Source organism: Panthera leo, chromosome Y, assembly GCF_018350215.1.
Source record: "Panthera leo isolate Ple1 chromosome Y, P.leo_Ple1_pat1.1, whole genome shotgun sequence".
NCBI lineage: Eukaryota > Metazoa > Chordata > Mammalia > Carnivora > Felidae > Panthera > Panthera leo.
The window spans coordinates 1,110,001-1,134,188 of NC_056697.1; the positions used below are offsets into that span (position 1 = coordinate 1,110,001).

Here is a 24,188-nt window from a genome sequence, read left to right on the forward strand (position 1 = left end):
TGGATGAAAGGATGGATTGATGGATGGATGGTTGAATGGGTGGGTGGGTGGATGAATGGATGGATGGATGGATGGACGGACAGGTGGACAGGTGGATGGATGGATGGAAGGACAGATGGATGGACGGATGGATGGATGGATGGATGGGTGGGTGGATGGATGAGTGGATGGGTGGATGGGTGGATGGGTGGATGGGTGGGTGGGTGGATGGATGGATGGATGGATGGATGGATGGACAGGTGGACAGGTGGATGGATGGATGGAAGGAGAGATGGAAGGATGGATGGATGGATGGATGGATGGATGGATGGATGGAAGGACAGTTAGACGGATGGATGGATGGATGGATGGATGGATGGATGGATGGATGGGTGTATAGGTGGGTGGATGGGTGGATGGGTGGGTGGATGGGCGGATGGGTGGGTGGATGGGCGGAGGGATGGATGGATGGGCGGAGGGATGGATGGATGCATGGATGGATGGATGGATGGAAGTATAAGTGGACGGATGGAAGGAAGGAAGGAGGATGGATGAATGTATGGATGGATAGATGAATGGACGGATGGAAGGATAGATGAGTTGGTGGAAGGATGCATGGATTGATGTATTATTCAGTTTCTTTTCCTTCCATCCCAGGGCTATAGCTCCCGTGTCATGTTTTTTCCTGCTCTTGGACTCGTTCAGAGCCCCTGATCTTACTGGACACCTCACATGAAGGCTGCAGCCGTGTCCAAACCAGCGTCAACCCAACTGGACCCACCTGCCTTCTTCCTGCCCCAAACTGAGCCTCTCTTAGTCGGTTTTCCCCATGCATTTTGTATCATGGACCTCACCCGGTGGGCAGAGCCTGGGTCCTCAGGGTCACTCTTATCTCCGTTATCCCCTGCCTCTGCAATCAGGCAGACACCCTTGATTTAGTTAGAAGTCCTTTGTCCCTCCTCATCCCGCTTTCTCCATTTCTTCCAGTGCCTCACCTCCCACTCCCCATCCCCCAAGTGCTGCTCCCACACTCTGAAGCCAGCATTGAATACCATGCCATGGGTGCACCTGGGCGGCTCAGTCGGTGAGGCATCCAACTTCAGCTCAGGTCAGGATCTCGCAGTCTGCGAGTTCAAGCCCCACATCCGGCTCTGTGCTGACAGCTCAGACTGTGTGTGTGTGTCTCTCTCTCAAAAAACAAATAAACATTAATAAAATTTGAATGCCATGCCATCACATCAGTGAGGGCATGGAGCCTGTGTGCAGCATGCCGTGCTCATGTAATGTTTCATCGTGTCGAGTGAGTACCTCTGCCTGACTCAGCGTAGGGGGTGTACTATCTGTCTTACACAGCACCTTAAATACGTGCACTGGGCTGCTTCCAATTCTCATAATTAATGCTGCCAGAAGCATTCATTGCACATGTAACTTATACACATACAGGGAATATATGTGTGTAGTATATACAGGTAAAATGTGTGTGAGCTTCACACACATACATCCACATACATGTGTGTGCATACTTGTATGCAATATAACTTGTAAATACGCCTTTGTGTATCTGTGGGGAATAATTTGTTTTTCATACGTTTTATTATTTAAAATTTAAAAAAATGTTTTTGAGACAGAGAGAGAGAGAAAGCGTGAGCGGGGCAGGGGGAGGGGCAGAGAGAGAGGGAGACACAGAATCTGAGCTGTCAGCACGGAGCCCGATGGGTTCAAACTGAGGAACTGTGAGATCACGACCTGAGCCAAAGTCAGACGTTTAACCGACCGAACGACCCAGGCGCCCCGGCTGTGGGGAATAATTCCATAGGATGAGCTTCCAGGACGAGAATCGGTGAATTGATGAGAAGGTGGGCACATGAAAAATGGTAATTAATAGACCTTGTTGAATCGCGTTGCAAAAGTCAGCCTAATCAACACACCCAATGCCAGCAGAGGAGTGAAGTTCCCGCCCCGTCTCTAACTCACAGTGTGGCTATTCTAAACATAACAGAATACCCTTTTTATCTTGCTGCTTAGAAGGCAGCGGCTGAGTTAAAATTTCTGGGATAAATAAACTTTCTAATAAGAGGATGAGTTGCACAGGGTGGATTTCGTAAATAGGGTAACGTTCATGGGAAACCACGCAGCACGCCTTTGCTGAGGACGGATGAGGGATTAACTACGTGACCCTCGAGACCTTTGGCTTCAGACCAGACCAGAGGATTAACATGGCAGTGTTCATTCTAGTGAACTCTAGTGTTACTCTATCTAGTGTTCATTCGGGTCGTGGTGCGCCACCCGGTGGAAAGGAGTTGCTTTGAATAAAGGTTTCAGAGGCATGAATGTATGAGGTGGATGGATGGAGACAGAGATGGCTTGGATGTAGAGTCCGTTCGATGGCGGGATGTTCGATGGCTGAGTGGATGGATGGTGGATGAGTGGATAGATGGGTAGATGGATGGAGAGATGGGTTGACTGGTGGATGGTGGGCAGGTGGAGGGTGCATGGAGGCATTGAGTGGGTAGGGAGGACACGAATGCACATACAGATGGACGGATGGGTGGGTCAGAGGATGAACAGGTGGAAAAATGGATGGATGCATAGATGGTTGGATGGATGGATAGATAACGGATAGATAGATGCATAGGTATTCACGTATGGTTACACTTACGGACATCTACACACTTACATCGTCAGGCATTTTTCTTGTAGAGGTACATTAATGGCATCTCTGAATCTGGGTCAAAGGGAAAGATACCAATCCAGAGTGGAGGAGGGGTCTAACCTGGAGGGAAGTGTCTAATCTAGAGGGCAGCCAGAATTGGGTGGGTTCTGCATTTAGAACCAAGCGTCCAGTTTGCTGGTCTCATTGAATGCCTACATCTAGCAGGGACCTGGGTCCCTCTGTGCCAGCCCTAGTCAGTTAGATAATGAGGTCCCGGTGGAGATCGGTGAGCTCTGACCCAACGTGCCTGCTGTCCTCACGACAAGAGGAGGCATAGAGACAGACACACAGAGGGAAGATGTTCATGTGGTGACGGATGGGGCCACAAGCAAGGAATTGTGGACAACCTCCAGGAGCCGGGAGAGAGGCTTGGAACAGCCTCGTCCTTAGAGCTTCCGATGGCAGGAACAGTCCTGCCATCCTGATTTCAGATTCTGCTCTTGAGAACTAGAGAGGATACACTTCTGTGGTTCAAGTCTCCCCCGCCCACATGTGATAAGTGTGTGATAGACACATTTTATTTATTTATTCATACTTGTAAACCTTTCTTTTTTTAGGGAGAGAGAGAGAGCAAGAGTGAGCACGAACAGGGGAAGGTCAGAGAGAGGGAGAGAGAGAAGCCCAAGCAGGTTCTGTGCTGTCAGTGCAGAGCCTGATGCAGGGATCAAACCCACGAACCGTGAGATCATGACCTGAGCCGAAACCAAGAGTCAGACGCTTAACCGACTGAGCCACCCAAGTGCCCTGGGATAGACACATTATAAAACATCTCAGTTTCTGTAGGTCAGTAGTCCAGGCACAAGCTGACTGCATATCCGCTTAGGGACTCAAAAAGCTGAAATCAAGGTGTCAGCTAGGATGTGGGGTTCTCATTTGAGACTCGGGGCTGTGTTACAAGCTCACTGGTGGTTAGAAGAATTCAGTTCTTTGTGGTTGGAGCATTAACGCCTTCATCCCCTAGAGGCCAGCCACCAAATCCTGCCAAATGCTCTTCTCCATAAGGCAGATGGCTTCTTTTTCAAGGTAATGAGGCTGTGTCTCGCTGCTTCAAATCTCGAGCCCTTCTTAATTCTAACTTCTACACCTGATTAAGCCAGGCCCACCCACAGGAATTTTTCTTTCGATGTGCTTGAATGAACTGATTGTGGACTTTAATTACAGCTGCAAAATTCCTCCACCTTTGCCATAGAGTCTTGGGAGCAAATCCCATCATGTTCCCAACCCCCATTCACAGTTGGTAAGAGGTGACGTATATCACTATACACACACCATAACAGGACACAAGATTACGGCCGCAGATATTAGGGGCCTTGTTTTTCTATTTGTGAGGTGCATCCATAGGAGGGAAGTCTTGCCCCAAAATGTAAAAGGATTTTCCTTGAACGTTTTTGAAATTAGTATAACCGTTTCTTCAGTGTGCACGTTCAGAAGGAGTATCTCATTTCTTAATTTGCTTTGCAAATGCTTCAGAGAGCAGAGGAGAAAAACAGTTTCCAAATTTAACAGTTCCCGAGGGAAACACGCCATCGTTGAGTTGTGGGCAGCCTCGGGGAGAAGGTTTTAACGAGAACCCCAAACATCTCTCTATTCCCAAGAGGAAGGAGAAACCAAAGACAGGGGCACAGCCCCACTGAGACGCTTGCCTGGGTTCAAACAGTGTTCCCATTTCTGAGGGACCCCAGACCGTCTGTTTCCTCCTCATGAGGAGGACCTCGTGATCATATTAGTTTGCATGGTCAGCTCATTAGCAGGACCACATGACTCACACAGAGCACCCCCACAGCCATCCAGGAGCCCACTTGACCTCAGGGTCCCCTCACCCCTCTCCCTCCCCCCTGGGAAGCAAATGCTTCAGTGTTGGCGCTCCGTGTTGAACAATGGAGGGTCTGTGTACTTGGTGTCCACCCTGGAGTTTCACTATGCAGACTTGTGACATGGTGGAAGCATCAGCGGGGGAGTTTAATGGATTGTAACTTTTAATCTGTAATGACATGACGCCATTACACATAGGTATATTGTTATTGACAAACCGCATATTACATGTGAAATGCATTGCGTCTTGAGATACTGTCTTTGAGGCATGAGAAGGACGTGCCTCCGGCAGCACCTGGCATAACGTGGGAGCTTACTGAATTCTAATTTGTTAGCTTATAATTATGTTATGCCATTATACGTTGGCATATTATTGTTTAAAAAACATATATATATTACCTGTAAAAGGCATCATATGTTGGCATTTAAATCTTACGTATTTGAAAACCAGTTATACCAAAGTAAGAAACATGAAATTGCTCAAGTATGAAAATATTATGCACTTGTTACATATTCCTATGTAATTGTATCCTATAGTCTACTTATATTTCAGGAGGGACATAAACGGTGAGTAAAAGTAACTAAAGAGTAAATAGGAGACTTAGAGGCCGCTCTTACTGCTGTGTTCCGTACCATGGACGATTATACTGGAAATTCAGACAGAAGCACGGGCCCGTCCCCTGCTCGGCTCCAGGCAGAGGACGGAGCTGCGCCGCCCCAGGTGAGGCCTCCGGCTGGGCTCGGGGACAGGTGGCGGCTGGAGGGGGGGGGGGGGGGGGGGGGGGGGGGGGGGGGGCGCGGAGCGTACTGGCTCAGCCGCGCACGCGCAGTGCCAAGCCAGGGCCGGCCCGCCCTCACCCGGGGCCTCCCGGAAGTCCCGCCCCAGGGGGCGGGGCCAGGGCCGTCCGGCGTAACCGGGAGCTGCCGCGCGGCCGCTTCCGCGGGCACGAGCGCCGGAAGGGGAAATGCGTCACAGGGGCGGGCGGGCGGCGGCGACGGCGGGTGGCGTCTGGGGCGCCTCCGGCGGACGGTGGCGGCGCCGGGCAGAGAGGCCGCGGCTGCCGGGGTCGTCGGGGGACGGCGGTGAGCTCGGGCCTGGGCGGCGGCGGCCGGGGGCGCAAGCGGAGCCCCGCGCCGGTAAGCGACGACCTGCGACCACCCTCTTCCGCGAACCGGGCCGGGGGGGTCCGGCGGGCCGGGGTCTTCGGGGTCCGGGGGTCCGGGGTCTGCGAGGGCCGGGGGCTCTGGGGGGACGGGGTCTGCGAGGGTCGGGGGCTCTGGGGAGACGGGGTCTGTGAGGGCCGGGGGCTCCAGGGCTCCGGGGTCTGCGAGGGCCGGGGGCTCCGGAGGGCTGGGGGCTTCGGGGGTCCAGGGTCTGCGAGAGCCGGGTGCTTTGGGGGGACGGGGGGTCCGGGTCTGCGAGGGCCAGGGGCTCTGGGGGGATGGGGCGTCTGGGGCCTGCGAGGGTCGAGGTTTCTGGGGTCTGCGAGGGTAGGGGCTCTGGGGGGACGGGGTCTTTGGGGGTCCGCGTCTGTGAGGGCTGGGGACTTTAGGGGCTCGGGGACTCTGGGGGTCTGGGTCTCTGCCTCTTAGTGGATTGAGGTCTTTGAGGGCCGGGTGCTTTGGGGGGATAGGGGGTCCAGGGTCTGCGAGGGCCAGGGGCTCTGGGGGGATGGGTGTCTGGGGTCTGCGAGGGTAGGGTCTCTGGGGGGACGGGGTCTTTGGGGGTCCTCGTCTGTGAGGGCTGGGGACCTTAGGGGCTCGGGGACTCTGGGGGTCTGGGGTCTCTGAGGGTCTCAGCCTCTTAGTGGATTGAGGTCTGTGAGGGCCGGGTGCTTTGGGGGGACGGGGGCTCCGGGAATCCGGGGTCTGCGAGGGTCGGGGGCTCCGGAGGGCTGGGGTCCGTGAGGGCTGGGGGGACGGAGGCTCCGGGGTCTGCGAGGGCCAGGGCCTCTGGGGGACGGGGTCTTTGGGGGTCCGGGTCTGTGAGGGCTGGGGACTTTAGGGGCTCGAGGACTCTGGGGGTCTGGGATCTCTGAGGGTCTCAGCCTCTGGGTGGATTGAGGTCTGTGAGGGCCAGGTGCTTTGGGGGGACGTGGGCTTGGGAGGGTCCAGGGTCTGCGAGGGCCGGGGGCCCCGGGGGACGGGGTCTGCGAGGGTTGGGGGATTGGGTGGTCTGGGGTCTGAGAAGTTCGGGGGCTCTGAGGGGACGGGGACTCCGGGGTTCCGGGGTCTTGAGGGCCGGGTGCTTTGGGGGGACAGGGGCTCCGGGGCTCCGGGGTCTGCGAGGGTCGGGGGCTCCGGAGGGCTGGGGGCTTCGGGGGTCCAGGGTCTGCGAGAGCCGGGTGCTTTGGGGGGATGGGGTGTCTGGGGTCTGCGAGGGTCAAGGTTTCTGGGGTCTGCGAGGGTAGGGTCTCTGGGGGGACGGGGTCTTTGGGGGTCCTCGTCTGTGAGGGCTGGGGACTTTAGGGGCTCGGGGACTCTGGGGGTCTGGGTCTCTGCCTCTTAGTGGATTGAGGTTTTTGAGGGCTGGGTGCTTTGGAGGGACAGGGGGTCCGGGGTCTGCGAGGGTTGGGGGATTGGGGGGTCTGGGGTCTGCGAAGTTCGGTGGCTCTGAGGGGACGGGGACTCCGGGGTTCCGGGGTCTTGAGGGCCGGGTGCTTTGGGGGGACGGGGGCTCCGGGGTCTGCGAGGGCCAGCGTCACGGGGTCTTTGGGAGTCCGGCTCTGTGAGGACAGGGGGCTTTAGGGGCTCTGGAACTGTAGGGGTTCGGGGTCTCTGAGGGTCGCTGCCTCTGGGTGGATTGAGGTCTGCGAGGGCCGGTGGTTCGGGGTCTGCGGGGGTCCCCGGGAACTGGGGAAGGGGATGAAGGCCGTGGAGTCCAGGGTTTGAGAGAGGGCGAGGGATGCCCTGGGGCTGGAGGCCGCGGGTGGGGGGGGGGGGGGGGGGGCGGCTGAAGCCTGGGAAGCCCTGGGTCTCGGGGAAGGGGCTGGAGGGGGGGTGATGCTGGCGTCTGTGGAGCTGGGGACACCGGGTCTCAGGGGCTCCTGGAGCCGGGGTCTGCTGGGGACCCAGGTCTGCAGGGTCCAGGGCAGCGGTGGTCCTGGTGTGCGGGTCTCTGGGGCCGGTGGCAGGGGAGGGGGACAGAGTGTGCCAGGGATGGGGGCTGGGAGCTCCAGGGGGTGGGGGTCTCAGGGCTGTGGGGGCTGGGGGCAGGGGTGGGGGCAGCAGGGATATGAGGCGGGCACTGGGGGCGGGGGCCTGTGTAGGCGAAGGACTGGGCAGTGCTGGGGAGACTGAGGGCGGTGGAGAGGCCAAGGGTCCTGGGGCAGCCGGTGCGGCCTGCAGGCCATGGCCCAGGGGTGGGGGGATGGGCTTGTCCTGGGGCGTTGCGGGGCCGGGGTCCGCAGGGTAATGTTCAGTGGACGCCAGAGCTTGGGGTCGGGCAGCTGGGGGTGGGGGAGTGACGTCACAGGGGGTGGGGTTGTGGAGGGGTGACGCGGGGCCCCAGGGGAGGTGGGTAGCAGGCGACCGGGGTGGGGGTGCTGCCCTGTGTGGCCCTTGGTGTCCTGGGGCGGGTGTTGGGTCGCAGCCAAGGCCAGAGCCTGTCACCCGTGCCCCGGACTGTGCCTTGTGCCAGCACCCGCCCGAGTGGGGGCCGCTCCCGGGGCCGTGCCTCAGGGCCTCGCCACAAGCCTGGGAGGACGCCGCCCGTGGGTGGGGGCGTGGGTGGGGGCGGGAGCAGGCACCTGTATTGTTTGGGTTCCTGTGGCGGAGCCTGGCTTTCCGGTGGGGGAAGAGCCCCCCCCCCCCCAACCCCGGTCCGCCCAGTGGGGAAGTGTTGCCCGGAGAAGGCGGGGGAGGACAGGTGCGCCCTGGGGGCTGCTGGCTCGGGAGGGGCCCTGCGCGCTTGTCGCTCGGCCTCGGGCAAGCAGGAGACCGCGCCAGTCCCAGAGTCACTGAAGCTGACGCTTCAGATCTTGTCTCGGCCAGAAACTTCCTTCCTGTTCCTGGGGGGCCCCATCCTCCATGCACGCTGCCGGAGGGAGTCGGGAGCCCTGCCCTGCGCTGTCCCGTCCTGCCTGCAGCCGCAGGGGCGCGCGCGGGACGGTTCCGGGCCGTGCGTGCGTGCGTGCGTGCGTGCGTGCGCCCGCTGCGGTGGGGGTGGCAGCTGTCCCCGCCCCCTCGACGCCGGCGGCCCTGGGAGAGCCGCTCCTGCAGGCTGGCTGCGGCTGGGCGCCCGCCGCCGCTTGGCCGCTGGGCCCTTCCGATGGTGTGTCACGGCCGTTTTGTGTTCCGTTCGGTTCGAGGAGACAGAACCTCGTGTCAGGCGGCCGCGGCTTTTGAGGAGCCAAACGCAGACTCGTTTGTCCCCTGGCGGCCCGCGGACAGCGCGGACCCTCGCCGCGACCCCGGCCCCGACCGCCGCCGTGTGTGTGCGTGTGGTGTGTGTGTGTGTGTTTCAGGCGCCAGCGCCCGGCTATGGCCGCGGCCACCATCGTGCACGACACGTCTGAGGCGGTGGAGCTGTGCGCCGCGCACGGCCTGTACCTGAAGCCCATCACCAAGATGAGCATCAGCGTGGCGCTGCCGCAGCTGAAGCAGCCGGGCAAGGCCATCTCCAACTGGGAGGTGATGGAGAGGCTCAAGGCCATGGTCCAGCACCACCAGTTCTCCACGCTGCGCATCTCCAAGAGCACCATGGACTTCATCCGCTTCGAGGGCGAGGTGGAGAACCGCGGCCTGGTCAAGGCCTTCCTCGCCTGCCTGGACGGCAAGACCATCAAGCTCAGCGGCTTCTCCGACATCCTCAAGGTGCGCGCGGCCGAGTTCAGGATCGACTTCCCCACGCGCCACGACTGGGACTCCTTCTTCCGCGACGCCGAGGACATGAACGAGACGCTGCCCGGCGAGCGGCCCGACACCATCCACCTGGAGGGCCTGCCCTGCAAGTGGTTCGCGCTCAAGGACTCGGGCTCCGAGAAGCCCAGCGAGCAGGTGCTGGTCAAGGTGTTCGAGAAGTTCGGCGCCATCCGCCACGTGGACATCCCCATGCTGGACCCCTACCGCGAGGAGATGACCGGCCGCAACTTCCACACCTTCAGTTTCGGCGGCCACCTCAACTTCGAGGCGTACGTGCAGTACCGCGAGTACGGGGGCTTCATCCAGGCCATGAGCGCCCTGCGCGGCATGAAGCTCATGTACAAGGGCGACGACGGCAAGGCCGTGGCCTGCAACATCAAGGTGAGCGCCCGCCCCGCCCCGCCCCGCCCCGCCCCGCCCCGCCCCGCCCCGCGCGCCGGCCCCCCGGGGCCTGTCTCGCGGCCGCCGCGCGCGCGCGCACGCGCACACACACGCACGCACGCACGCAGCTGGCTCTCCGGCAGGGCGGCCGCACGCCCGGCCAGCGCAGGTGCAGGCGAAACCCGCGGCCACACGCACTCGGCCTTGGACACAGTCGCATCCGGACGCGGATGTCAGAGCATTCCCGTGTGGGGGACGGGGTGACAGGCGGAGACCCTCGCCGCCACCTCGCACTGGGGTCGGCCTCGCCGGCCTCCTGGACGACCCGGGGGCCGCGTGCCCCTGTGAGCGCTGGCCGTCCTCGTTAGCGGAGGCAGACGCGCCGTGGCGGCCTCGGCCAGAGCGCGCGGTGGGATCCCGCCGGCACGCTGCGAGACCGCCCGGCGTCACGGGGGGACGTCATCGCTGAGGCCGGGTCACGTCCGGGTCACGTTGCGGCTTCGCCGGGAAGCTCAGTCCCCGGCCACGAAGGCAGCGTGTGCCGTCGGGAAGCTCAGTCCCCGGCCACGAAGGCAGCGTGTGCCGTCGGGAAGCCCAGTCCCCGGCCACGAAGGCAGCGTGTGCCGTCGGGAAGCCCAGTCCCCGGCCACGAAGGCAGCGTGTGCCGTCGGGAAGCTCACTCCCCGGCCACGAAGGCAGCGTGTGCCGTCGGGAAGCCCAGTCCCCGGCCACGAAGGCAGCGTGTGCCGTCGGGAAGCCCAGTCCCCGGCCACGAAGGCAGCGCGGCGGCCGACACCCGCGCTCGCTCCCCGGCAGGGCTCCGCGGAGCGAGCGCGCTGCGTGCGGCGCGGCCGAGCCGGCCGCCGTCAGCTGAGGCCCGCGGCCGCCCGTGGCGAACCGTGCTCCGTGCCGCCCTCGCCCGCAGGTTTCCTTCGACTCCACGAAGCACCTGAGCGACGCCTCCATTAAGAAACGGCAGCTCGAGAGGCAAAAGCTGCAGGAGCTGGAGCAGCAGAGGGAGGAGCAGAAGCGCAGGGAGAAGGAGGCCGAGGAGAGGCAGAGGGCGGAGGAAAGGTACGTGCGCGCCCGCGGGGCCTGCCTGCTCGCGCGGCGCGCGCGCGCGCGCGCCCGGGCACCGCGCTTCCGGGTGCGGGCTCGAGCGCGCGCGTGCCTGGCCGTTCACGCGCGTGCGGCCGCGTGTGTGCACGTGTGCGGGAGTCTGTGTGCAGGTGTGTGCGTGCAGGTGTGCACACGTCCTCCGCGCACAGCCGCTGTGCGCGAGATGCTGGCCCAGGCCGGTCTTTGGCCTGTCTCCCCAGCTGCGTGGCTTTCGCAGGCGCGTTTTCCGCCTTCGGCGAGTGCGCAGCTTAGATGCGTCGGGCCTGCTGGGTTCGCCCGTTACCAGCAGAGATCGTCTCTGCGTCGCGAGCGCTCGGCGTCTCCCCTGCGGCCGCGTGCGGGCCGTGTTCTGACCTTCCTCCTGACGCGGAGGAAGGCGTGTCCGCACCTCCTTTCGGCAGCGGACTCAAGCCCCGACCGGGCGCGAGAGCCCTGGCCCAGCTCCGCGCCCGCCCCGAGGACAGTCGGCCTGCTGGCCCGGGGACGGCCTGACGCGCACCGGGAGACGCGGCGGGCGGGGCTGGGGTCTGGGGCCGCCGAGGGGGCGGGGGGGGTGCGTGCCGGCCGCCTCGTGGTGCTGGAGGACCCCACCTGCGGGATGCGGGCGGGGGGGGGGGGCGGGGGGGGCTCCCAGAGAAACAGGCTCCCCAGGCAGCGGCTCTGGGGCGGCAGAGGCGGGAGGCTTCGTGAGGCGCTGCGCGGCGTGCGGGGCAGCGGGGCCGGGTGCGCTCGGGCCCCGTCACTACGCGCGAGCCTGCGACCGCTCGCTCCCCGAGCCCCCGGGCCGTCACTCGCACGCGCCTGCCTTTGTGCCCACGCGTCCCCTCCAGCGTGCCCTCACCTGCCCCCTCGTGTGCCTCCCCTCGCGCCCCCGCCTGCCCTCACATACACACTTGTCGCACAGGCGCTGCCCTCACCTGCCCTCGAGTGCCTCTCCTCGCACACACGCCTACCCTGGCCAGCGTGCCTCCTTTGCACACCTGCCTTCGCACACGCTCGCCTGTCGCGTCCCACGAAATACTGGGAAGTTTCAAGAGGCCGGTCTTGGACCATGTCCGTGGGAGGAAGTGGGCACGTGGCCCTCAGCACGAGCTGCCCCGTGTGCTGGGCCAGAGGCGGGGAGGACCGAGGGATCCCGGACAGTGGGCGGTGCCTCCTCTGTGGTCGCTGACGCTTGGACGCGAGGTGCTAGCTGGGGAGGGGGCCGCGAGGTTCCCACAGAGGGTGCTTCCGCGGCCTGCGTGTGCAGGCTGCCCCCTGGGGAGCCCGGCCGCTGTTCTCGGTCCCGGGTGCGCGTGCACGTGGCCGGTTGGCTTCCACGCAGGACTGGAGCTTGGATGCTGCGTCCTGTCTTGGGAGGTGGGGAGCACCGGGCCTCGGACCTCGTGGGGCCCAGACACGTGGTTTGGTTCACTCTTTGTGCCGGGGGTTAAGACCGGCGATGTGGTGGGTTCTGACCTGTGGGGCCTGGACGGATGCTGAGCTGGGCCCCGACCTGTGGGGCCTGGACAGCCCGTGTTGTGGATCCTGACCTGTGGGGCCTGGACGGCTGGTGTTGTGGATCCTGACCTCTGGGGCCTGGACAGATGGTGTTGTGGATCCTGACCTGTGGGGCGTGCACGGATGGTGAGCTGGGCCCTGAGCTGTGGGGCCTGGATGGCCGGTGTTGTGCATCCTGACCTGTGGGGCCTAGACAGTTGGTGAGCTGGGGACCGGACACATGCTGAGCTGGGGCCCGACCTGTGGGGCTTGGACGGCTGGTGTTGTGCATCCTGACCTGTGGGGCCTGGACAGTTGGTGAGCTGGGGCCTGACCTGTGTGGCCTGGACAGATGCTGAGCTGGGCCCCGACCTGTGGGGCCTGGACAGCCCGTGTTGTGGATCCTGACCTGTGGGGCCTGGACGGCTGGTGTTGTGGATCCTGATCTCTGGGGCCTGGACAGATGGTGTTGTGGATCCTGACCTATGGGGCCTGGACGGCTGGTGTTGTGGATCCTGACCTGTGGGGCGTGCACGGATGGTGAGCTGGGCCCTGAGCTGTGGGGCCTGGACGGCCGGTGTTGTGCATCCTGACCTGTGGGGCCTGGACAGTTGGTGAGCTGGGGCCTGACCTGTGTGGCCTGGACGGATGCTGAGCTGGGCCCCGACCTGTGGGGCCTGGACACGGGTGCTAGGGAGCCCTGGTACACCTCCCTCTGTGGGAGCTGTGGCCCTGGGTCTGTTCCCACGTCCCAGTGTGAGGCCCCAGCTTCCTTCTGGGTCGTGAGGGGGCCGGGGACCTACGTGCGTCCTGATCCCCGGGCCCTGACCCCGGGCCCTGTTCGCTGGGTTGCACGTCTGCACGTCTGGAGTGCCCAGGACTGGCCTTGGCCTTCCGCGGCCTGGGCGTGTCCCACCTGGGCTCCTGGCGGTCTCGCGCTCTGCGTCTCGTCCTGCCCAGGGCAGCTGGGACTTTTCCTACCGTGTTCCTTGGGGTTGGACTCACGCTACCATCAAGGTGCACGTGAGGGTGGTTCACCCGGGGCTCTTTCCGACCGGGCCCGGGGTCTCCTGCTTACCTTTGGGGTCTCTTGGTGGGGACCCCCCCGCCCGTGGCCGAGCACAGAGGACCTAAGCTGCTGGGCGGCCCGTGGGCTTGCTGGAAAGGGAAGCAGTCGTCTCCAGGTGCTTTTTCTCTGGTGACGTCACAGGAGTTCCTTATACTCCGTCAGCAGGTCCGCTCCCTCAGGGACCCCCTGATTCTGGGGGTCACAGCCCAGGGCTCACCGGATCCCCAGGGGGGGTCACAGCCCAGGGCTCACCGGATCCCCAGGGGGGGTCACAGCCCAGGGCTCACCCGATCCCCGCGGGTCACAGCCCAGGGCTCACCCGATCCCCAAGGGGGGGTCACAGCCCAGGGCTCACCGGATCCCCAGCGGGGGTCACAGCCCAGGACTCACGGGATCCTGGGGGTCACAGCCTGGTATTCCCCGTGCTGGGTTTTTTGTCATAGCGAGTTTGCCTTTTCCAGACTCTGGAGCAAAGGGGTTCGTAGGTGCATCGTCTGTTGTGTGTGGTCTTTCCCGTAGCTTGGTGCTTCCAGAACCTTCCGCGTGGCTTTGCTCACGGGTCCTCCGTTCAGTGTAGGGACTCCCACAGCCTCTCTGGAGCCCCGGTGATGGGGCTTCGTGCACCCTGCCAGCACCTCTGAGTATCAGTCGTGCGCTGAGCAGTTGTTTCTGGGTGGAAGGCTGTGTGCAGTGAGCGAGCATGTTGTCTGTGCGCCGCGGTGTCCTCTGGGCCAGGACGCGGGTGTCGCGCGCGGCGGGTCCCACTCATCAGCACGGGGGTGTGCGCGCGGCGGGCCCTCCGGGCAGCACGCGGGCGCACACGAGGCTCCCGTCTGGCCTCTATTCGTCCGTGGCGTGGGCGGCCGTTCTCCCTGCGGTACGTGCCCGTTTCTGTGTGTGAGCACTGCCGCGTGCCAGGGGTCCCGGGGGTGGCCCTGCCTGCCGCTGCGAGGGGGGGGGGGGGGGGGGCGGGGTCCTCGGCGCGCCGGCCTCTCCCCCAGCTGCCGTGTGTCGTTGAGAAGCAGGTTCCGTGTCGCGAGGCCCGCCCATCGGTCGCGTCCTTCACGGCGTCCGGTTCCCCAGCGAGACCTGCCCTCCGGAGGCTCCGGGGGCCTCCTGCGCGGATCCTCGGGTCCCGCCGCGGCCCGCGTGCGGACGCGCGTTGGAACAGCGGGTGTCGCGCCCGTCCCCCGCCGCCTCCCCGCCGGCGCCCCCGCGCGCGCAGAGCCGGGGCGCGCAGAGCCGGGGCGCGCGGTCCGTCGTGCTGAGCGGTGCCGCGCGCTTGTCGTGCAGGAAGCAGAAGGAGCTGGAGGAGCTGGAGCGGGAGCGGAAGCGGGAGGAGAAGGTGCGGCGCCGGGAGCAGAAGCAGCGGGACCGCGAGCTGCGCCGCCAGCAGAAGAAGCTGGAGAAGCAGCAGGCGGAGGAGCAGCGGAAGCTGCACGAGAAGATCCGGCTGGAGGAGCGGAAGCTGCTGCTGGCGCAGCGGAACCTGCAGTCCATCCGCCTGGTGGCCGAGCTGCTGAGCAGGGCCAAGGTAGGCGGGGCGCGCGGGGGCGCGCGGGGGCGGCGCGCGCGCGCGTCCTGGGCCTGCAGCCCGGGGGCGGGGGCGGGGGCGGGGGCGGGGGGGGGGGGCGGGGGCGGGGGCCGCGCCAGGGCGCCTCCCCGCGGGTCTCAATACGCCGGCCGCGCCGCCGGCTGCTACTTGCCGGCCTCCCGGCCTCGTCGCGGGCGCCAGAACGCGCGCTCCAGGCTCACGGGGCGCGGAGCACTTCGGGCGCAACCGCGGGCACACCGCCCGGGCGCTGGGGCGCAGGCTCGCCGGGTCCCCCAGAGGGAGGGCGCGACCGAGCTCGAGGAGGGTCTCCCAGCCCCCGGGGCTCCCCTCCTGCTGCACGCCGTCTTCCCCGGGGCCCCTCGGCACAGGGGGCGCTGCTGTGACCCCACAGGCAACGTCCCGGGCGACGGAACAGCCGGCTCTGCTGTGACCCCATGGGCCAGCAGCTGGGGCCACGGGTCAAGGGTCCTTGCTGTGACCCCACGGGCCAGCGGCCAGGTCGACGGGACAGGCGGCTCTGCTGTGACCCCACGGGCCAGTGGCTGGGGCGACAGGCTGGGGCTCTGCTGTGACCCCATGGGCCAGCAGCTGGGGCGACACGACAAGGGTCCTTGCTGTGACCCCACAGGCCAGCGGTCAGGTCGATGGGACAGGCGGCTCTCCTGTGACCCCACGGGCCAGTGGGTGGGGCGACAGAATGGGTCTCTGCTGTGACCCCACAGGCCAGTGGGTGGGGCAACAGGATGGGGTTCTGCTGTGACCCCACGGACCAGCGGCCAGGTCGATGGGACAGGCGGCTCTGCTGTGACCCCACAGGCCAGCAGCCGGGACCTTGGGGACACGGGGCTCTGCTGTGACCCCACAGGCCAGCAGCCAGGGTGACGGGACAGGGGTCTCTGCTGTGACCCCACAGGCAACGTCCAGGGCAACAGGACAGGGGGCTCTGTTGTGACCCCACGGGCCAGCGGCCAGGTCGATAGGACAGGCGGCTCTGCTATGACCCCACAGGCCAGCAGCCGGGACCTTGGGGACAGGGGGCTCTGCTGTGACCCCACAGGCCAGCGGCCAGGGTGACGGGACAGGGGGCTCTGCTGTGACCCCACAGGCCAGTGGCCAGGGCGACAGGATGGGGCTCTGCTGTGATACCCACAGGCCAGCGGCCGGGGCGGGGGGACAAGGGACCTTGCTGTGACCCCATAGGTAATGGCCAGGGTGATGGGACAAGTGGCCTTGCTGTGACCCCACAGGCCAGCGACCAGGGCGCCGGGACAAGGGGCCTTGCTGTGACCCCACAGGCAGTGGCGACGGAGACGGGACAGGGGGCGCTCTGCTGTGACCCCACGGGCCAGCGGCCAGGGCGATTGGACAAGGGGCCTTGCCTTGACCCCACGGGCCAGCGGCCAGGGCCCTTGGGACAGGAGGCCCTCTGCTGTGACCCCAAAGGCCAGTGGGCAGGGCGACAGGACGGGGCGGTGCGGGCTGATCTTGGCGATGGAGAGCAGCGCCATGGCGTCCCCGGGGAGCTCAGGGCGGACCGCAGAGCCGGGCTGGGCCACGTCCGTCCTCGCAGCCGCGGATCTGACAGCCAGCGCAGCACAAGAGGAGCGCCTTCGCGCCGCCTCGTTCCTCCCGCTCCTCCCAGAGGCCGGGCCAGAAGCCCCCGCGAGAGGCGGGGGCGGGGGACACGTGCGGACCTGGCCGGGCCCTCCTTGTGCTCGGCCAGGCTGCGTGTCCCCGCGGAGTCGGGCGCGGGGCGACCCCGTAACCTGTTGTCTAATTACAGTTGGGATAAGTCCCCGGGAAGGAGACTGGCAGGCGCGCTGAGACGGGCCAGCTCCGCTCTTGGTTCATGGTGAATATTGAAGACGCTCGCCCAAGCGGCCGCGGCGGCGGATGTGCGCCCCGTCATCTCCGCTCCCCGTCGCGGGTGACCGCGGGCGACCTCCCGGCGGGCCGGGGCCACGCCCCGCCCGCCAGCCCCGCCCCGCCCCGGGCCGCGTGCTTGTCGCCCGGGGTGGGGGGCGCGGGGGGTGCACCGCGGCCGGACCGCGCGCCCGGTACCCCCCCACCCCCCCCCACCCCGGGCCTCGGCGCCAGCAGGCGGGTGCGGAGCCCCCACGCGCGCCTTCCCCTTTGTGCCGCAGGCCGTGAAGCTGCAGGAGCAGGAGCACCGCGAGGAGGCGCTGCGGCTGCAGCGGCTGGAGGAGCGGCGGCGGCTGCAGGAGGCCGAGCTGCGGCGCGTGGAGGAGGAGAAGGAGCGCGCGCTGGGGCTGCAGCGCCGGGAGAGGGAGCTGCGCGAGCGGCTGCTCACCATCCTGCTGAGCAGGAAGCCGGACGAGCCGCCGGCGCGCGACGAGCTGGGCGTGGCGCACGCGGACCTGCTGCAGCCCGTGCTGGACATCCTGCACACGGTGTCGGCCGGCTGCGCGGGCGCCGCCGCCGCCGCCGCCGCCCTGCACCCCCCGGGGGCCCCGCCGGCCCCCGGCGCCCCGAAGCAGACGCCGCCGCGCCCGGACGCCGACGGCGCGCCCCGCGGCGTCAACGGCAGCCTGGCCGAGGGCGCGCCCTGCCGCGAAGGCCTGGGCGCGCGGCGCGGCGCGGCGGACGACGGCTCCCCGGACAAGCGCTGCCCCGGCGTCCTCGCCTGCATCCCCGACAACAACCAGCAGCCCAAGGCCGTGCCCGCCGCCGCCGCCGCCGCCGCCGCCGCCTGTGAGCAGAGCGCGCCCAGGAAGGACGCGCGCTCCGAGCAAGACAAGTGCAACCGCGAGCCGAGCGGGGGCCGCGGCCGGGCCAGCGGGGGCCGCGGGGACGACGACAGGCACCAGCGGGAGCGCAGCCGGCCGCGGCGGGCGGGCAGCCGCGACGACGCGCGGACCCCGCGGAAGGAGCGGCGGCGCCACCGCAAGCACGCGCGCCCGGACGACAGCCCCCCGCGGCGCAGCGCCAGCCCCGAGCGCGCCCGCGCGCGCCGGTCCCACAGCAGAGAGCGCTCCAGCCGCCGGGAGCGCAGCCGGGACCGCAGGGGCGGCTCGGGGCGCAAGCGCAGCCGCCACTGCCGCGGGGACCGCGACCGCTCGCGCTCAGGGTCGCCCGGCCGGCACCGCAGCACCTGGAACAGGTAATGCAGGCCGTCCCGCCCCCCTCTCCTCGCCCCACTCCCCCCCCCACCCCCATCCCGCGAAGACCGGGACCGGGGAGCCGCCGCGGAGCGCACGGCCCCGGGGGCCTCCCGGGCGGCTGGACCCCGCGCTTCCGGTGTCCCGCGGGCGGCGGCGGCGGTGGCGGCGGCCTGGGCCTCGCTCGCCAGCTTTAGTTTTCCCCGGAAACTGTTCATCTGATAGCTTTAACTTCACCACGTCCCTCGCAATCAGGGAGAGCGCGCCGGCCGGCGGCGGCGGCGGCGACCAGTGCGCAGCCGCCGCGCCTTTTCTGTCCCGCTCGGTGACTCCCGCGCGGGCAGTGACTGCACGCAAGGCCCGTGGCCCGTCGCTGGGGACAAACTGCGGAGGATGCACGGCCAGGGCCCCGAGAACTTGAGAGCGCCTTGCCCCGGTGGTGGTTTCGCGGGTTTTCCTTCGCAATTTCAGCTGCTCGGGAGGCGCGCTTGGGGGGTGCGCCGGCAGAACCCGGGGGTCCGGCCGGTGGCTGGCGGCCGCGTGCAGGCGGGCGGGTCCTGAAGGGGGGCAAGTCGCCACGTGCCGTCCCGCGCTCTTCCTCGCCTCACACGCTTTCGCGTCGCAAACTGGTGACGAAGCCGGAAGGAAAAAAAAGAAGATGGGTCAAAAGCTTTGGTTCCTCCTCAAGAATTAGCGTGTGTGGTTTTTTTAAGAAGCTGTTTTGCTAAATTATTTTTACTTGGAACGTTTCAAACAGATTTAAGGCTACACACTTGTTAAATTTTATAATCATTTGCTTCCCCAGGTGAAGCGCGAGAGATACTTAAAAGCAGCTGTAATGTTTGCGTGAGGGAAGATGGTGTTTATTCCAGTTTGCATTTTTTGTGAAATAAAATTTTTTTCCAATGAACTCGTGTTTTGCATCCTTCTTTTGTTCCGTTTGAGCCTTTTGGTCTGCGGTACCGAACGGGGAGCCCAGTGGAGCAGATTCGTAAAGGATAGAAATCACTCTGGCCGAGGTCAACGACGCATCTCGCCGGGGGGCTGTTATCGTAAAATAACCGTGTGGACGGAGAATCCGGAGTCCTAGGCAGCATTCGCTCTTTTCACGGGGTACAAGCTTAGCAAATCCGCTCAAGCACTCGGGTCACAGCTACCAGCCCGTTTTACAAATGACGCAAAGTAAAGGTGCTTCTTTCCTCACCTCCAGTTGTAACAGGTGGGAAGGCGTCCGTGGCCCTGCTGGGACTCCAGACCCCAAAAGGTCCTCCACCCGTTCGTCCGACCATCCGTCCGTCTTTAATTCACAGGCAGCGCTTGTCAGCACGTGTGTGGCTGGGGGCGTTCCTCTTCCGCCCCAGCTCGCTGCACCTTCCCTGACCCCGAGGGACACAGTCGACCCGCACATCTCCTCGTCTGCAGTGCTTTTCGTCCCTCACCTGCTGGGGCGAGGGGTGCGAGATGTGCCCAGATGCCCAGTGATTGGAAATGCCCCTCAAGAGTCCTGTCGGGGTCCCTGTAGCCCAGCACCGAGCGTGTGTCCGGTCTGTGCTCTTGGCAATGTCCTGGGACCGGGTGTGGGGAAGTCTCTGAGGTCATGGGGAGGTCTCTGCGTGAGGTCAGTGAGGTGGGTCTCCCTGAGCGATGTGCTCCGGGCAGAGGTCTGTGTGATGGGAACAGAGGCGGTGTGTTCAGCAACGGGAAGTGGAGGCAGAAAAGGAGAGGGAGGCGGGCTTGAATTTGGGGGTACGGTGACACAGTGGTGCAGAGAGCAGGGGTGAGGAGGGGACTTGTGGCAACAGGTGTCAACGTCGCGTGGGCAAGGGGTTCAGGGGAGAGGCCAGGGTAGGTGCAACGGGTGTGTGTGGCCATCACAGAGCGTGGGCTGTGTATGTGGATGGGGTCCGGGGAGGGCCCTAGGAAGCTGGAGAATGCCAGCACCAGACCTACAGCAAAGGGCGTATCGCTGGGAAAGCCACTGAGGAATCTGAGTTTTGAATACCCCACCCACTGATGCTATCCCGAGCTACGAGGAAGGTGGAGCGCTCACAGTGCTGCGGTCCAGGCCAGCCTCACTGTTCCTGTGCCTGCTGGATCCATCTGTTCCTGAAAGCGGCAGTGTTGACGTCTCCAGCCATAATAGTACATGCAGCGGTTTCTCCTTGGTGTCCTGTTAGTTTTTGACTTTTGTGTTTTGACTCTGTGTTATTGGTTGCGTATGCGTTAAGGATGGGCCTTTCTGGGGAGGACTGACTCCTCGGTCATGGGGCATACCCTTCTTTAGTCTTCTGGTAATTTTTCTTGTTCAGAAGTATCTGGTGCAAAACGGGGAAGAAACAAATCTGTCAGGAAGAGGTGTCCATTATGGTTTACGATGGAGTCTTAGCCACACACACACACACACACACACACACACACAATATCAAAGGGTGTTAGAAAAAGGGTTGTGGCTCGACACACGAGTGCGTCCTTTCGGCCACGTTGTGCACTTGACAGGGATGAAGGCCAGGGGAGTTTTGTTGTCATGCAGCAGATTCTTCTGGAGACCCCAGAGCAACACGATGATGAATGTGGATCCGGAACCAGAGTGCCTGGCTTTGAACCGCTTTCCCTAACGTGTATTCCACGGGGAGAGTGGGGTGGCCAGTGATAAGTGGGGATGATGTGAAGGACACCGTCTGGGTTCACTTTGGACTTGGCGCTCGTGTTCTCTTCAGGAGTGAGGGTGGGATTTTCTCACGTACTGCCAGTTACATCCTAAGAACTGTTTCCTGCGGGTATTTTAGCAGCCGACAAGGGGTCATCGGCGGGAGTGCAGATCGGTTGAAACATGCTTGTCACTGATGAGGTTTTATCCTTGCGCCGGAACCTGGGTTTCTCCCTTTCGGGCCGAGGCGACTGTTTTGCAGACAGTGGGGGCTGTGAATAGACAATGTGTCCTGAATCACCGGGATATTTCAACCCCGCAAGCATTTTCCCACACACTTGGGAGGCGAGGTTGGGGGTCTGCTTGTCCCTCTGTCTCTGTGTCTGTCTCTCCTTTATAGCATTTTGCCCCAAGCCTTTTTCTAGGTGAGCGGCATCATGATCTCATTGTGGGGAACTCAAAACCGCCCCCTGATCTGTTGTGGTTCTACCTGGCTGAACTTTGACACAAGTGAATTGGCCGACTCTCCACCCCGGGGGGGGGGGCGACAAAGGGAGATCCTAGTTCATTCCCGGTTTCTGACGCTGAGGTTCTCCCTGAGCACTGGGCCGCCGATGTCCCCACGTCTGCAATTGGGACCTCGGCATGTGTCCACCCTTTTGCCGAGAAAGTCCCCTGTACCTCACGTGCCCTGTGTCACCCGATCTAAAGCCGTTGGAACAACTCTCCCCCCCTGCCCCCCCCGGATTTATACTCTGAGGTGACTGTTGGGGGCCCTGTTTCTCCTTGGCTGCACCCTGATGGAGGAACAGAGCAGACATGTTCTCTAGACCCAAGGGCACTGGGTCACAGGGGCGTCTGGGGCCCATCCTGAACACCGCAGGCAAAGTTTGTTAGAAATGTCCAGTGTCTGCCCAGAAACGCACCGTCTGCATTTTGGGGAACACGTTAGAGAACATAAGTGTGGGAAGGTGGGGGCGCCTGCGTGTCTCGGTGGCTTGGGCGTCAGACTCTTGCTGTGGGCTCAGGTCATGATCTGTCCAGGGTCCAGACCCACATCAGGCCGTGCGCTGACCGCACGGAGGCCTGCTTGGGGTTCTCTTTCTCCTCCTCCCCTGCTGACACTCTCAAAATAAATGAACTTTGGTGGGGGAACGTGTGCAACGGTGTCCAGGACGGGGGTCTGGTTTCAGCCCTGCAGGTGCACGGGGACAGCGTCGGGGTGAGGTCACGGGGCCGGCTCCCGCCGGCGGGTCTGGGGGCGCAGAGACGCCCTCGGTCAGGAGGGTCCCTGGAGGCCCGGATGCCGGCGCCCCAGGGTGCACCGTGTTCCCGCCCCAGGTGTGCGGCTTCACCGCCCGCCCCTCCGCCCCCTCGCTCACCTCTCCTTGCTCCCCATGGGGCTGGGGAAGTACGGTGGATGCCAGGGTGCCCCCCCCCCTCCCCCACTGCGCATGCGTACACTTCCTGCTCCAGGACCCGTGCCAGCAGCCCCTCCCTCCGGCTTGCGGTGCAAGCAGGCGGCCACCCGCATCCTGCGCAGTGTAGACGCCTCCCCGCAGCCCCCTCCCTGTCCAGCTGGAGCATCTTCGCTCCTGCGCACACCCCCTCCCTGCAGCACGGGCTGGCACGGCCCCCCAGGCTCGCATCACCCCTCCGCTCCCCCCACCAGGGCGCCGGTGCCCGGCTGTGTGTCTCTGTCGCCCCCGAGATTCGTATGTGGATCCTGACCCTGAAGCTGGTGGTGTTAGGAGGTGGGGCCTTGGGTAGGGGGTTAGCGCACGAGGGCGCAGCCCCCATGAACAGGATTGGCGTCCCTGGGAGACCCCAGACAGCCCCCTGGCCCCTCCACGGCGCCAGGGAGCGGGTTGGGCGGGCATTCGCGAATCAGGAAGCAGGTCCTCACCAGACCCCGGGGTCCGCGCGCCTCTGGATGTGGGACGCGCAGGCCCCAGGACCACGACAAGCACGCGTCCGTCGTTCGCAAGCGCCCGGCCTCGCCTGTGCCATTACTCCTCCCGCCGCCGCAGCCGAGACACCGGCTGACGCCGAGTTGTTGAGGCGGGCGCACGCCTGGGGTGACCTCCCCGCGCCCCGCGCGCCTGGCCTCGCCCCTTGGCCGCCGCTCGGCCCCTCGCTCCGCACAAGGCAGGGCCGCGGGCGCCGTCTTTCCCCGCAGGAGCCCCGCCCGTGACGCCCGCAGCCAGGCTCCGTGTGCGCCACGCGGACCCTTGAGGACGCGGACCCTTCCGGACCCGGGTGTGCGCGCGAACGTGCACGCGCGGCGCTCCACACGTGGTCCACGCCGGCTGGCACCTGCTCAGCACCTGTGCGGTCGCATCCCGTCGGGGGGCAGAGGGGTGGCGCGGCGGGTGGGGAGGGGGAGGGGGCCGAGAGCACCATCCCGGGAGGGGGCGTGGCAAGGAGGTCTCCGCTGGCAACAGTACACCTGGTGTCTCAGCCCCGCAGGCCTGGGGCCTCTCCACCCGCCACCCCCTCTCCCTACTCTGCTCACTCCCCCCTGCACTCCTGCTGGTTCCTTGCCCTTCTCTCAACAGACCACACACGCTGCTGCCACAGGGCTTTGGCGCCTGTCCATGCTGTTTTGGTCTTGCCCGAACAGCTCACACACTCGATGCGGCCCCAGGGCCTTTGCACCTACCCATGTTCTTTTGCTCTTCTCTGAGGACGTCACACACGGCACTGCCCCAGGGCCTTTGCACCTGCTCATGCTCCTTTGTTGTTCTCTGAGCATGTCACACACGCTTCTGTCCCAGGGCCTTTGCACCTGCCCCTGTCCCTTGGCTCTTCTCTGAGTGGGTCGGTCACACATGCACTGCCCCAGGACCTTTGCACCTGCTCATTCTCCTTTGTTGTTCTCTGAGCATGTCACACACGCTTCTGTCCCAGGGCCTTTGCACCTGCCCCTGTCCCTTGGCTCTTCTCTGAATGGCTCGGTCACACATGCACTGCCCCAGGACCTTTGCACCTATCTGTGTTTTTTTCTCTCTCTGAACAGGTCACACATACGGCTGCCCCAGTGGCTTTGCAACTGCCTCTGTTCTTTTGCTTTTCTCTGAACAACTCACACATGCTGCTGCTCCGGGGCCTTAGCACCTGCCCCTTCCTCTTTGCTGTTCTCTGACCAAGTTGCACATGTTCTTGTCCCAGGGCCTTTGCACCTACCTCTGTTCTTTAGCTCTTCTCTGAACAGGTCACACATGCTCTGCCCCAGGGCCTTGGCACCCGTACCTGCCTCTTTGAATTGTACAATCCAGCATCTTGGGCTATAGTCGCGTGTGAGTGTCACCCCCAGTGAACTTGAGAACATTTTTGTCCCTCCCCCAAAAGAAACCCATTACCTGGGTCTGTTTTTTTTTTTTTTTTAAACGTTCATTTATTTTTCAGAGAGAGACAGAGCGCGAATAGGGGAGGGGCAGAGAGAGAGGGAG

At 64.2% G+C, this 24,188-nt stretch overlaps 1 protein-coding gene across 1 annotated transcript; it reads left to right on the forward strand.

The window, feature by feature from the left end:
* The first annotated feature begins 5,493 nt into the window (after window positions 1-5,493).
* Window positions 5,494-18,919, forward strand: AKAP17A (A-kinase anchoring protein 17A). The gene is made up of 5 exons (XM_042926604.1): window positions 5,494-5,641; window positions 8,971-9,748; window positions 10,674-10,822; window positions 14,709-14,949; window positions 17,115-18,919. Exons 2-5 carry the CDS (start codon window positions 8,987-8,989, stop codon window positions 18,093-18,095), a joined length of 2,133 nt encoding a protein of 710 aa, XP_042782538.1. The 5' UTR covers window positions 5,494-5,641; window positions 8,971-8,986; the 3' UTR covers window positions 18,096-18,919.
* The last annotated feature ends 5,269 nt before the right edge of the window (window positions 18,920-24,188 follow it).

What these genes read in the sequence shown, in the direction of transcription:
- AKAP17A (XM_042926604.1), top strand. Translation starts at nt 8,987, where the DNA reads ATGGCCGCGGCCACCATCGTGCACGACACGTCTGAGGCGGTGGAGCTG. An exon ending in CCGTGGCCTGCAACATCAAG is followed by an intron (nt 9,749 to 10,673) that starts GTGAGCGCCCGC and finishes CCTCGCCCGCAG; the next exon opens with GTTTCCTTCGACTCCACGAA. An exon ending in AGCTGCTGAGCAGGGCCAAG is followed by an intron (nt 14,950 to 17,114) that starts GTAGGCGGGGCG and finishes TTTGTGCCGCAG; the next exon opens with GCCGTGAAGCTGCAGGAGCA.